We start from the raw sequence: 15,548 nt of genomic DNA on the forward strand, positions 1-15,548 counted from the left end.
GCATCTGACTCTTGATTTTGGCTCAGGTCATGATCTCACAGTTCGTGGGTTCGAGCCCCGCATCAGGCTCTGTGCTGACGACTCAGAGCCTAGAGCCTGCTTCAGATTCGGTCTCTATCTCTCTCTGCCCCTTCTCTGCTCACATGCTCTCTCTCTCAAAAATAAACGTTAAAATATTTTTTTAATAAAAATAAAAAATAAAATAAAATCTAGATGAAAAGGCAAAGAAACTAGAATAGTTAAAAATTTTTTGAAAAAAAAGAATGAAACTGAAGAATCACAATCACTCAATTTTAATACACACTTACTCTGAAGCTATAGTAATCAAAACTGTGTGGTAGTGGCAAAGGGATTTAGATCAATGCAACACAATAAAGAATACAAGAACAGACCCAGACAGATATAACCAAATGATTGCTGACAAAGGTACAAAATCAATTCAATGGAAAAAGAATGGTCTTTTTTTTTTTTTTTTTAAATGTTTATTTATTTTTGAGAGAGACAGAGCACGAGCAGGGAAGGGGCAGGGAGACACAGAATCCGAAGCAGGATCCAGACTCTGAGCTGTCAGCACAGAGCCCGACATGGGGCTCAAAGCCACAAACTGTGAGATCATGATCTGAGCCAGAGTCGGATGCTCAACCGAGCCACCCAGGCACTCCTGAAAACAAATGGTCTTTAGGGGCGCCTGGCTCACTCAATCAGTAGAGCACACAACTCTTCATCTTGGGGTTGTAAATTCATCAGTTGTAGAGATTACTTAAAAATAACGCCTTAAAAAAACAGAAACAAAAAGATAGTCTTCACAGTAAACACAAAATGGTGTTAAACAAGTGTATACTCACATGCAAAAAAAATTAACCTCAAATTAAATCTCACACTTCATACAAAATTCACTCAAAATGGATCATAGATCTGAATGTAAAATATTAAACTTCAAAACTTTGAGAATACAAAAAAATCTTCAACCTGCGGTTGCTCCCAAACATACAGCTGCAAACTCAGGAAACTCAGGAAACGGGTAAACCCTGGAGCTTCAACAGCCTTCTGTTCCTTCCAGGGAATCCTGAGGGGCCTGGACAAATCAGAGGTATTGCTAATTGGTTATGTTGACACTATTGGCAAACAAATTGGGATAAACTCGACAAGAGAAGCCAATAACTCTACAGACAAGGGTTTGGAAAAGAGAAAGGGAGACATTTATTTCAGCAGCCATGGGAGATGGCAGGCTTGAGCCTTAACAATCCACCTCTACCAGCAAGATGGACACCTAGAGTTTTGAAGAGAGAGTTCAGAGGAGTAAGTTCGAGAGGCAAAGAGTGTGTGACTATGAGTAGGGGTCAGTATGTGTTTAGCCTATGATCATGGGCTAGAAGGGGATGGGTGAGGTGTGGTCTTCTAGGCATTCCACAGCTATCTGGGCTCTTCTGGTCTGGTGGTTGGAATGTTTAGGTCATTGCAAAATTCTTTGTCAAGGCCTCAAGAAAGTACAATAAGAAGTAACTGTTGGGGTCTATAGTTGAGCAAGAGGGCTCGCTGACAGGGTTTAGCAGAGTTCTTTGGACAACAAAAGTACTATCCACTAAAAAAAAAGACTGGTAAGTTGGACTTTAAATAAATTAAAACTTTTACTCTGTAAAAGATACAGTTAAAAGAAGAAAAGCTACAGATTGGGACAAAATATTTACAAACCACATATATGACAAAAGACTTATATCCAGAATAGTTTAAGAACTCTCAGAGCTCAACAATAAAAAAACAAACAGCCCAATTAAAAAATAGGCAAAATATATAAATAAACACTTCCCCAAAGTTCAACATCATTAGCCATTAGGGAAACAGATATAAACCACAATGAGTTAGCCATCATGGAAATACAAATAAAAACCACCGGATACCACTTCACACTCACTAGGATGGTTATAATAAAGAAGACAATAACAAGTGTCAGCAAGGTTGTGAAGACACTGAACCCTCATTTACTCTTGATGGGAATGTAAAATGGTGCAGCCACTTTGGAAAAAGAGTCTGGCAGTTAATCAAAAGACTAAACAGAGAGTTACAACATTATCCAGCAATTCAACTCTTCTGTATATCCCCGAAAGAATAAAAACATATGTACAACAAAAACTTATACACAAATGTTTCATAGGTCATTACTCATTAATAATCAAAAGTGGAAACCACCCCAATGCCCATCAACTAATGGATAAATAAAATGTGGTATGTCCATACAATGGAATATTATTTATCAATAAACAGAAATAAAGTATTGATAGATGCCACAACTTGGATAAACCTTGAAAACATTATGCTAAGTAAAAGAAGCTAGTCACAAAAGATCATATGTGATTCCATTTGTATGAAATGTCCAGAGCTGGCAAATCTACAGACACGGGAAGTAGATTCTTGGTTGCCTAAGACTGGGGGAAAGGGAGAAACAGAAGTAAAAGCTAGTGGGCACAGAGTTTCTTTTGGGGGTCATAAAAATGTTCTACAATTGGCTATGAATGGTTGTACAACACTGTGAATATACTAACAACCATCAAATTTTACTTTATGTGAGTGAATTTTATGGAATATAAATTATATCTCAATGAAACTGTTATTTAAAAAAACACAAACTTGGGTAGCTTAGTTGGTTAAGTGTCCAACTTCAGCTCAGGTCATGATCTCACAGTTCGTGAGTTCAAGCTCCGGAGCAGACAGCACAGAGCCTGCTTAGGATCCTCTGTCACCCACTCTCTCTGCCCCTCCCCTGCTCACTTTCTTTCTCAAAAATAAACATAAAAAAAAAAAAAAGAGCCACAATGAAATATCATTATACATCTATTAAAATGGCTAAATTAAAAAATACTGACAATATCACTGTTAATGAGACACAGAGTGACAAAACTTTCATACATTGCTAGTGAAAAAGGAAAATGATACAACCACTGTGGAAAATGGTTTATTAGTATCTTATAAAATTAAACAAATACTATCAATGACCCAGGAATCTCCCTCCCGGGTAGCTACTCTAGAAAAATGAAATCATGTTCATACAACTCCTGTACACAAGTATTTACTATAGTGGCTCTACTTACAAGTATTAAAAACCAAAAATAAGGACATTTGGTCCTTCAAGGGGTGAATGGATAAATTGTGTGGTACATCCACAAAATATGTACCACTTAGCCATAAAAAAGAATAAACTATAGATACACACAACAACTTAGGTAATCTCAAAGGCATTATGTTGAGTGAAAGACACCAATCTTCACAAGATTGTATACTGCCTGGTTCCACTTATATTATACTCTCAAAACTACAAAACTATGGAGATGAAGAAAAGATAACTTACTGCCAGGGTCTAGAGTCAGGAGGGATAACATGAGGGAGTCTTTCAGGGTGATGGAGTCTTTCAGGGTGATGAGTTCTTTCAATATTCTGTACCCTGACTACTGTGGTGATTACACAAATCTATACATGTATGAAATTCTAAAAACTGTTCACCAAAAGGAAAAATTGAATTTTTCTTTATAATTTTAAAAATAAAAATTTTTAAATTCTGACTTAAAGTCAACTTTTCTCTTTAATTCAATTTCAACTCACTAAGTCATCACCTCTGGTAATTTCATTTAGTTAACAGTATACAGCTCAAAGAAAGATATTGGCAAAATGGAATATATCCTAAGGAGTACCAAGAGGTAGTAAATCATTAAGGAATCTGGTAATAAATTAATAAAGGGTAAAAAAACAAAACAACACACAATATATGCTAAGTCTAGAGCATACACTTAAAGGGGAGAATGAGTAATGACAAATATCTCAAATTATCTGAAAGGCTGACATATGCATGGGGGTTAGAATTTTTCTACACAGTATTAAAGGGAATATCACTTACCAACGAATCTAAAAGTAGAACGTTTTCTAGGGTTACCAGAAATTTACCATTTATTCCTCAAGTGTTAGATAATCAAGAAACAGGAAATTCTAGAGATTCCTGCATACACAAGAGGTCAGGCAGGAATATCCTAGAGTTTTCTCCCAAGTCAAACACTGTATGAATCTAATGACTAGTACTTCTAGCATTAACCTAGCAAAGTAAAAGGTATTGAACATCTAAAAAGGTAACCCTTCCTGCCAAAATATCACCTTTCATTGCATAAAGGTAAATATTACAAGGTAAAAATTTGAGTTCCAAATTTTTAAAAAGACTAAATAAGTACAAAATCTTAACAAAAGCCATATTGAGATCTATTTTATTTTCCCAAATCTCATTTATACTAAGGATATTAAAATTAAACTCAAATTATTAATGCCTAATTGAATCTAATTTCATTAGACTTAAAAGACAAAAGTTATAAATATAAATTTCATGCAAATTTCTGTAAGTATATTGAAGAAATCTCCTGAAAAAGAAGTGCTCTTTCCACACAAAAAGTGGTAGTCCTCAAAAGAGCCAAAACATCTGTATTCACTTTAAAGCTCATCAAGACAGACTGACATTTTTAGGAGAAGCATATGGCTTGCTGAACAGTCATCTAGAACAGGATCTTTTGTCTAGTAAACCCTATTCAAGGACCATTTACTTATGTATAGAGTGGCTGAATAAAGGAAAGAACATATTTTCGAGTCCTAGAAAACACAAAGAAATAAACTCTTCATCTAGCTTTGTTAAGGATACAGCAAAACATATTACAAAGCAGCCAGATTTTTACTCTGAGACTGTGCCCTCAACATCTGAAACAATTCTAAGAAATCACTGAAACAAAAGAACTCTAGAAAAGCATGCAACTTTCTTAGAGAACTATATCCAGCCAAAGACCACCTCCCTAAAAAAGGCATTTCCATTTTAAAGGATAAAACACTTTCTTCTTAAAACTTTGAAGGGCAGAGTTCAACAGCTGCGCTATATTAAACCTGAGCTCTTCCAAAAGGAAGAACAAGAGTCTCTAGAGAGCGAGTAACATGGCCTGCTTTCTCCAAAATTACCAAAATGCCTGCTCTCCCTCAAAGGAAAATTTCTCCAAGAAAAAGCTTCCATCCAGTGCATGGGTGAAAAGCATAAAGCTTAATTTAGATTAGGGAAATGTGCAAAGATGGAAGAATTTTTGTTTGTTTCTGGAAATCTCCACCCGACCCCCAAGGAAAAATGCATTTTGAAGTCTTTCATGATATAGCATGGAAACTATTTTAAAACACACAAATGGTAATTTTCGGACCTAGCTTCCCATCAGAATCACCAGAGTTAAGCCTCAAGTTAAACTTACTGAACTAATACATATTGGGGCCAAGGCATCTGAATTTTTTATGCACACAACAGGTGATTCTGATGTACAGCAAGGGTTTAAAAAACCACTAAACTGAAGCATGATCCCATAAAGGAAAAAAATTAAGTCAATGCAAAAAGGTCACATTTGAGCAACTAACTAGTTCTAAAGAACCTAAGGTTGTATTCACCTATCAAAATAAGACAAAAGAAAGAAAATTTGAAACAGGAATTCTGAATTGCTCTCATGCCACTACATAAAAGGCAAAAGAATTAGAATAGTTTGCTAAACTATAAAAATATTTAGATGAAAGTCACTGTCAAGAACCTGGCCACTCCAAAATTCAGGTACAATAAAGTTCCATCAGGGTCTTTGGACACTGCAAACTAAAAAAGAAAAGTTATAATAGGAGCTCATGTATTGTATGTAATTATCCGTCAACCTTAAAAAAGCTTAAGGTTTTAATCGCAACAAAGTAAATTTCAGCCATCATCAGAGCTTCATTAAGCCTACTTTATTTTACTCAAATCCTAACAGGTTTACTTGGTTGGTATTCAAACTCATGATAAATGAAAAAGGGTAGTGAAACTGCTAAAGAGAGGCAGACCAGTCAAGGAAGGACACAATAACACTATTAAAAAGCAGACAAAGAACTCAGAAAGTATAGCAGACACTTGATAGTTTTTAAAGGCATCAGAATACAATAACTTTTTCCTAATGATCACTGGAGTAAGAAAAAAAGAAAAATAGATTCCATTTACCTTGTTTAAAACATGTATTACTTGCATTTTGTTTAAGGGGGTAAGAAAGTATCATAATCAAGTCACATATACAAAGTTTCTCAGCAAAAATAATTACCAAACTTAGGGGGAAAATCCTTATTACAAAAAAAAGAAAACAAATTCCTCATTTGGAGACTGTCACTGTACAAAAAGGAACAGTGAAAGTAAAGAGCATCAGATAGTTTCTCAAATAAAGACATCCTGCTAAAAGAAAAACAGAGAAGACACTGAGGTTTTACTCTTAGCAGACATATACTTCTCATTACTAAAGTCAACATGTTCCTTGGCTGCTAAACCAGACTATTTCCTAGCAATGTAAATTTTAAAATGTTTCCTCATCTGAAAAATGAGAAAAATAACACCTAAGTTCATAGGGTCACTGTGAGAAATATGTAAGATAATGCAGGTAAAGTCACTGGCTAATACACAGTGGCTAATACACAACGAGAAATAAAGGTCACCTATTAATTTGTGCTCAGAACAAATACTATAAAAATGATTCTCAACTTTAGACAACCAAGGGATATATTTTAGAAGCTTTTCCATGTGAAATAGTCTTGTTCTATATTCACCCATGCCCAGAAACTTCTTCAAACATGTCTAACAAAGGAACCAAGTTGCATCTTCTTTCTCCATTAAGCTCAATGTATCATTAATTTTTAAAAACTTCCTGTAAAATAACTTCCAGAAGGCAAGTCTGATAATCACATTTAGTTACTATTATGCCAAGAAAGTTATCATGTTCCATGAACACCCTTTCCCAAATAAATTCATTTCTACCTCTTTATAAAATTTGAATACAAAAGAGTCAGGACACTTGTCAAAGAAATTTCTGAGTACAAAAAAAATCTATTCATAAGTCAACTTCAATCCAGATGTTAAGAGTTTCAGGTCAATATTTTAATCTCAGACCACTGCAAGTAATTAGAAAAGAATATATGTAGTAGATACTTTATATTCACACTTATGTAGGTTAGTATTTGGCTTTCACTGATGAAGCTATTAACAGAAATACCACCTATGGCTTCCTGCTTTTCCTCACAATCACACATCTCTAAATACGTATTTACTCACGTACGTGATCAACATTTACTATTATTTGTGAACCATTCCACTAGGTGCCATCAAGTATACAAAAATAAATAAAAATTTTTTCCAGCCCTCCAAAAGCCTGTGACCTCACTGATACATTAGTCCATGTGCTAAAACCTGCTCATTTGCATGCATGCGTGTGTGTGTAAAAAAGGTCAATATAGGTTATGTTGAGGCAACCAAAAATTCAAACATTTTTGTAACTCACAACAAAGATTTCTTTTTATTTTTTTAACGTTTATTTATTTTTGACAGAGAGAGAGAGAGAGAGAGATTGACACAGAGAGAGAGAGGGAGAGAGAGAGAGAGAGAGCGCACGCACATGAGTGGGGGAGGAACAGAGAGAGAGAGGGAGACACAGAATCGGAAGCAGCCTCCAGGCTCCGAGCTATCAGCACAGAGCCCAATGCAGGGCTTGAACCCATGAACTGTGAGATCATGACCTGAGCTGAAATTGGATGCTTAACCGACTGAGCCACCCAGGCGTCCCAAAGATTTATTTCTTAGTCACTTTATATTTTATATAACCTGTAAGAATCAGCTTCTAGCTTTGCTCCATGTGATCTTCATTCCAGGATCTAGACTAAAAGAAAAAAAATCCCACCTAAAATGTCTATCCTATAGGCGAAGGGAAAAGGGACATGGCAAAACATGGGACAGCTCTTAAAGCTTCTGCTTGACATGGCATATTGTTGCCAGTAACATTTCATTGGCCAAAACAAATCACTTGACTAATGGAGCAGCAATGTATAATCTTGTCACAGAAAACGGAAGCAAATATTTTCAACAATACTACCATCTACCACAATATCTATCACCAAGATTAATGAAAAGAAAAATACTCAGGCTATTCAAACCAATAATAGTGTTTATTTAGGTAAAGTTTACTATGTGCCAGATACTATTTTAATATTCATTAGTATTAAATTATTTAATTCTCCTAAGAACTCAACAAAGATCTCTACTACTGCTGAAACCTCATGAACCATTATGGGTATTTCTTAATGAGAAAAATAAGCAAAAGAATTAAACCTATTAAAGGGTATTTTAGAAATATTTCAAGCTCACTAAACTTGGCTTTGATATATTTCAAAGACAGCAAAAGTAGCTGCTTTTCAGAGAGGAATTTATCCATCTTATCTGAAGTAGAAGCCAATAACTGGCTTTAAATGTCCTAAATGTTTCTCAAATTTGGGCTCAGTTTCCCAGTAAGGTGTAATATACACAGAACCCTTGTCAACCTTAGGACTGTCAACTTTAGCACATCTTACTCACTGAAGGTTCCTGGCTTATCTAATGCTGAAAAAAGAAATAGTGTGACACAATAGAGCCAGAGATTGAAACACAAAATAAGGCTCACAAAAAAGATCCAGACATGGGGCACCTGAGTGTCTCAGGTGGTTAAGCATCCGACTCTTGATTTTGGCTCAGGCTCAGGGCATGATCTAATGGTTCATGAGTTTGAGCCCTGTGATGGGCTCTGTGCTGACAGTGTGGAGCCTGCTTAGGATTTTCTCTCTCTCCTTCTCTCTCTCTCTGCCCCTCCCCAGCTCGTGCTCTCACTCTCAAAATAAATAAATAAACTTAAAAAAAAAAAAAGTCTATACACTTAGTCCTCACCACAGTCATTAATTAAGACCCTATGCAGACCCTAAGGAACTGTGTTTGAGGTAAACACAAGATTCAGTTCAAATTGAAAAGTGATGAAACAGGGCTAGGCAATACACAAATAGGTTAAAAAAACAAAACAGAACAAAAAACACTGTATCAAACATGGAGTCCGAAGTATTGCTATTTTGAAAGAGCACCATTTTATCTAGCTTTTAGATTAAAATCCTAAATAGTTAAACTCACCCTGGACAATTCTGCCAGAAAGTCAGGGAAAGTAAGAATAAATGTGGGCCATTTATCCGGTTTTTCCCCCTTCTCATTCAGTCCAGAGAAATGAGAAGCACGTGGAAACTGAGACTCACTCTGGAACATAAGCTCAGTAACTAGATCAACGGAATCATCTACACTGTTTAAACAATTTTTCTCCTTGTGTGTATGTTGTTGGGTTTTTTTGGTTTACTCTGGTTTTGTACTAATACACTGTAATTTCATACAAGTTAATGTAACAGCTTCTTTCCTTCTACTCACACTGTCTTCAGTATTTGTTCACTACTCCCTCCTTACCAACTGCCTTACTGATTCTACCCTTCATTGTATTCAAGTGATCTGAAAGGTTACATTATTTGCAAATGTTTTCTAAGCATTACAATAAAATGAATTATAGATTTACATTATCCTATTAATTGGTACTCTTTCCACACACAACCTTTTCAGATCCTCATTACCTTCAAAACATAATGGAAAGACAATGCTTAAGGATGAAAAGCCAATAATAAGTAAGAGAGAAGGGCCATAAATTTCCCTCAAGGGGAGATGAACATCACTAGTTCTCTGGACAAAAAAATGTGTTACAGAAAGCAAATAAATGGGGGCACCTGGCTAGCTCAGTCAGTAGAGCATGTGACTCCTGGTCTCAGGATTGTGAGTTCCAGCCCCACACTGGGTGTAGAGATTACTAAAAAAATAAAATTTTTAAAAGGCAAATAAATGTGTCATTTGACTTGTGGTTAAAATTTGTTTTCTTTGTCTTTTACGTTTTTTAAAGTGTGAAACAAAGATCACTTTACATAATTTAATATTTTATTTTCAAATCTCTAACACATTTGCAAACAGAAACTCTTCAAATTTGCGTAAGTAGTACTAGTTATCATCAGTTTCTAAAATCCAGTATCTTAACTTCAACTACAATAACTGCCGACAAAATGGCTGACTTAGATATAGAATTTAGTTAGATACACAGTCATGTCTTAATTAGCCATGCACCAGTGGCCCCTTCAACTCTGTTTTGAGTTCTAGGGCTACTGTGAATACATTATTACTTGGGAACGCAAAATTATTCTCCATAATGTCTAGGAGAACAAGAACTAACTTGGATCACCTCTCTTACAGCCCTAAGTCAACCAGTAGGGTATTTTATTTAGAGAAACACTTCCCATTCTTCAAGTCTTCATATGTACAATAGTTCACTACAATTTTTTTTTTCCTTTCCCCAATCTTAGCATCGTTATTTTTCAACAAATATATTATGTATGTATCCACTATTACCTTCAAAGCTTTTCATAAGCCACTGACCCTATTCAGGACATTCTTCTCCCCCCGCCCCAACACACTAAAACCTTAATAAAATTTACCTCACAAATCCTTTCTAATTAACTCTAGTTCTAACGCTCGGGATTCCCTTTATATTTAACACTAAATTAATTAGTATTTGACTAGACCCTCAATTTTTAACCACCCCCATCTGTCCCTGCAGTCTTCCCGTGTTATTCTAAGCACTCAGTGTAGTCTCCAGAGCATGCAAAGGGCATTCAATACATGCCCTGATTTATAATAGGCAGCGAAATAGCGATAAAACATAATGCTTTGCAGATAAACACACTACCGTGTTTACATGCTATTGTGTTAGTACCACAGTCAGGAAAATTCGCGTTAAGAGGGAAATCGAGGATTAATGCAGTCAGGAAAAAAAAGCACCATCACAAAAACGCTCAAAGCAAAACAACAGCAACAATCTCTGAATTATTGTGAAGCTTTAATAAAATTCTTGATAGGAAACCTCCCGGCATTACCACCAGCCTTTTAAAAATTACCTTCCAATATTACTAGCAATGGTATGCTCACTAACATTGAATTCCAACCAAGCAGGCTGATGAATAAAACAATCTTTCTGTTCAGAAACCCACTAATACCACTTAAAGCCATGTAAGGGAAAGAGGGATTTAACCCCAACAAGGCCTGGAGTGATGGACAAACAGGTGAAAAACGGAGGGGGTGCGTAAAGTGGGGAGAAAAACCAGTGAGACTCCTCCCCTTCTCTGGGGGCTAGGGCTCGGCTCTCAGCCCTGGAGACAACCCCACCCCACAGACCCTCTCTCACAGCAATAGTCCCAAAGTTTCCAAGAAACCAGAGGTCCTCCTCCCCTCATCCCCGCATTCACACCCCCACTCGCCTGGCCAGTGCCCCTGAAAAGCAGCTAGTCCCAAATCCAACCGCCCTCTCCGGAGGAAAGGGTCAGCAGAGAACGCTTTCCCAGAGGCCTTCTCCGGAACCCAGCCAGCAGAGACCTCCCCAAAAGTGGAGAGACCCCAGAAGCTTGAAGAAGAAGCCTGACAATCCTGTTACCTGGTAGGAACCCTGGAAGCGGAAATGGCCGCTACAGCCACTGCCCTTTTCCCCCACAACATTTGCTTCAGCGCCACTGACATTGAGACCGCCGCCATCTTGCTGCAGGCAAACGCCAGAACGGATCACCGGAAGGGACAAACTTCCTTCGTTCTCAAGCTTCTGGGGCTACATCGTAATGAAGTGGGCTTTTGTTAATTTCATTATTTTTTGGCGTTTTGTTAAATGCTGGAGTTCAGAAAAGAGGTAATAGGTTTGATTGAAAGAGATAAGAAGGAAAATGAATGGAAGAAAATGCAGCAGTGCATTCTGTAAATATTACCTCCACAAATTGTAATCCTTGTTTGTTGCTAGGACTGGTTGTTTACTGGTTATTCAATGAAAAGAACCCTCCCCCCCCCCCCCACACACACACATACACACACAGAAACGCAAAAAACATGGAAATTTTAAACACCTGCAACTCATAATTTTTTCAAAGGGCTGAGCATATTTAGGGCTGAGCCCACTGGAAGAGCCAGAGGGCTCTTTGGGTTCTTGAGAACCTAAAGTAGTACTTTTCCAAAGTGTTGCCAGATTCAGTATGCAAGCCCTCAGGAAAGGGCTGTATTTAGTTTGATGTTGTCTAGTTGTAACGATCATATTTTCCAGTTTGGACACATGGCCCGGAAAAGGATTATTTTTTTGACATGTAGGTTCATATGAATAACTAATAGAACACAATATTTGAAATCCCCTGCCTTCCGGGTAAATTCTGATTGTGCTATCATAATACGTACACACCAAGAATATTATTAATGCTTCATGTATATAAAACAAAAATTATCTTCTGAGACAAGTGTTGGAAACATCCTTGTATTGTAAGCTACTGACCTTAAAAACGATTAACTGAATTATTGAAAATAAAAGGTTAGTTTGTGGGGTTTTGTTTTTAAAGAGATTTTTTTTTTTTTAAGATTCCTGCTTTTAACATTAAGCCCTTGGAAACATAACATTTATTAAAAGAAGAGGATTGGGGCGCCTGGGTGGCGCAGTCGGTTAAGCATCCGACTTCAGCCAGGTCACGATCTCGCGGTCCGTGAGTTCGAGCCCCGCATCAGGCTCTGGGCTGATGGCTCGGAGCCTGGAGCCTGTTTCCAATTCTGTGTCTCCCTCTCTCTCTGCCCCTCCCCCGTTCATGCTCTGTCTCTCTCTGTCCCAAAAATAAATAAACGTTGAAAAAAAAAAAAATTAAAAGAAGAGGATTAACAGGAAGATGGGGGATAACTTGGTTCTGCATTATGACGAATTAAAAGAAAATACATAAGGAAAGAAGGAAAAGAAAGAGATTCAACACTGTAGCACCTTACACCTAGCTCTAAGGAGAGAAAGCCATGTCAAGGGAAAAGGGAAATGAACAGAAATATGAAGGAAGGCAAAGGAAAAATGTCTCAGAGGGAATTTTCTTTTAAAGTTTTTATTTTGAAACAATTATAGATTTCACAAGAAGTTGCAAAAATAGTACAGATTTTTTAGCCAGTTTCTCCCATGGATTGTATCTTCCATAACTCTAGTACATACTAAAGCCAAAGATTGACATTGATGTAAAATGTTGGGATAGTCCTGTATCATTCTATCACATGTGTTAATTCATGACACCACTACCACAATCAAGATTCAGAATTATTTCAAAACCACAAAGATCTCCAGAGTGCTACCATTTTATAGTAACTCCCAAGTTACAACTCTTGGTCACCGTTCATTTGGCCTTTGAACAATGCAGGGGCTCAGGGGACCTGCACAGTTGAAAGTCCACATACAATTTTTGACTCCTCAAAGCTCAACTACTAATAGCCTACTATTGATCAGAAGACTTACCAGTGACATAAACAATTAACACATATTTTGTATAGTTTATACTGTATTGTTACAATAAAGTAAGCTGGAGAAAAAAATATTATTAAGAACTCCTTGTGAGTTTGAGCCCTATGTTAGCTATAGAATTTACTTAAAAAAATAGTTTGTTTTAAAAGGAAAATATAAAATCATTAGGAAGAGAAAATTCATTTACAGTACTGTACTTATTGAAAAAAAGTTCATATGTAAGTGGACCTGCATAGTTCAAACCCATGTTGTTCAAAGTTCAACGGTACTGTTTCCGTTCTTATAATTTGACATTTCAAGTATGTTACATAAATTGACTCATGTAGTATACGACTTTTTGAGATTGGCTTCTTACACTCAGCATAATGCCCTTGAGAACCATTCAAATTAATGCGTATATGAACAGTTCATTTCTTTTTATTGCTGAGTAACATTCCTGGTGTATTAGGACCCTCCAGAAAAGCAAATACAGTAAGATAAATGTATGAGCATACCTATCTGTTTAACCATTCACCTATTGTAAAAATGTTTGTTGTTTTCTGTTTGGGACTATTAAAAATAAAACTGCAGAGTACCTGGGTGGCTCAATCAGTTAAACATCAGACTCTTGGGGTCTGCTCAGGTCATGACCTCATGGTTGTGAGATCAAGCCCCACACTGGGCTCCAAGCTGAGCATGGAGTCTGCTTAGGATTCTCTCTCTCCTTCTCTTTATGCCCCTCCCCTGCTCATGCACATATGCCTGTGCAGGAGCACACTTGCTCTCTCCCTCAAAACAATATACATTTTAAAAATAAATAAAACTGCTATGAATACTCATTTTTTGGTGTAGGCATAAATTTTCACTTCTCTGGGATAAGTGTTCAAAAGCACGATGCTGGGTCATGTGATACATGTATATTTGTTTTTTTAGGAAACTACTTAAGGATTTTTCAAAGCAGTTATACCATTTTACATTCCTACTAGCAATATATGAGAACCAGTTTCTCTTTATCCTCACCAGCATTTGCTATTTCACTATTTCTTATTTTATCTCGGCTAACATTAGTAGTAGGTATGTCATGATATCTCATCATGGCCTTGCTTTACACTCCCCTAATGGCTAATAATATCAAATATCTTTTCATGTGCTTATTTGCCATCTGTATATTCTATTCAGTTAAATGCCTCATGTCTTTTGCTCATTTTCTAATTGCATTATTTGTTTTTGCCTGTTATATTTTAAGAGGTCTTTATATATTCCAAATATGAGTCTTTTATCAGATATGTGGTCTGCAAATATTTTCTCCTGTCTGTAGCTTGTCTTTTCATCCTCTTAACAGGGTCGGTTGCTCAGTAAATGTATTAAATTTTGGTGAAGTCCAGATTAGTCATTTTTTAATTCATGAATTTTCTTTTGGTGTCATGTCCTCGTACTATTCACCAAGTCTATGTCCTAAACATTTTCTCTTATGTTTTCTTCTAAAGGTTTTTTTTTAGTTTTACCTTTTATGGTTAAGTCTATGGCCTTTTTTTTGAGTTGCATATTTAGTGAATAAGGTGTGAGGCTTAGGTCAAGTTTCAATTTTTTTACCTGTGGGTATTCAATTGCTCCAGCACTCTGCATTAAAAAGACTATCTTGGGGCGCCTAGGTGGCTCAGTCGGTTGAGCGTCCGACTTCAGCTCAGGTCGCGATCTCACCGTCCGTGAGTTCGAGCCCTGCGTCGGGCTCTGGGCTGATAGCTCAGAGCCTGGAGCCTGCTTCCGATTCTGTGTCTCCCTCTCTCTCTGCCCCTCCCCCATTCATGCTCTGTCTCTCTCTGTCTCAAAAATAAATAAACGTTAAAAAGACTATCTTTCTTCCATTGAATTGTGTTTGTACCTTTATCAAAAAATCAATTTGGCCATACTGTATCTGGGTTCTCTATTTCAAAGGGAATTTTAAGCCCTCGGGTGGTTTTGATGTTGGGTTAAATTTTAATAAACATGTTTTCATTTTTAAGAAGTAACTTATGAACTGTCCCAATGTTCATCAGGGCAACTTACCATAGCCCTGCTCCTAGTCCCATTGACCAAAGCTCAGCTTCTCCACCTACCAGCTATTCTAGTCTCTTCCTTCTGTGAATTTGGAATCTCAAGGGAAGACTTCACTGGTCTGTTTTCCTTTCTACACAGCCTTTGATCCAAAATCAGCATTGCCAACAATACATTCCTGTAGAACCTCTGATTCCTTGTTCTTCTGTTGGATTCCCTCCACTGCCCATACCTGAAGTCCTTGCTAACCTCACGTATAATATATAGGCCTAAGAACTGAACAGAATTAACATGCCATGTGCACTTATT

General features: G+C 36.9%; 1 protein-coding gene across 2 annotated transcripts in view; it reads right to left on the reverse strand.

The window, feature by feature from the left end:
* NDUFS4 (NADH:ubiquinone oxidoreductase subunit S4) overlaps positions 1-11,492 on the reverse strand; it is a 112,240-nt gene extending 100,748 nt beyond the window's left edge. Inside the window, exon 1 of one of the 2 annotated variants that reach the window (XM_045438183.1) lies at positions 11,364-11,492. In XM_045438183.1, coding sequence (XP_045294139.1) covers positions 11,364-11,461 — 98 coding nt within the window. In that variant the 5' untranslated portion in view covers positions 11,462-11,492. Of the gene's footprint in view, positions 1-969; positions 1,076-11,363 lie in introns of those variants that run through there. The other variant, XM_045438192.1, reaches the window with a different exon arrangement.
* Positions 11,493-15,548: the final 4,056 nt, after the last annotated feature.

This window comes from Leopardus geoffroyi, chromosome A1 (genome assembly GCF_018350155.1).
Source record: "Leopardus geoffroyi isolate Oge1 chromosome A1, O.geoffroyi_Oge1_pat1.0, whole genome shotgun sequence".
Taxonomy (NCBI): domain Eukaryota; kingdom Metazoa; phylum Chordata; class Mammalia; order Carnivora; family Felidae; genus Leopardus; species Leopardus geoffroyi.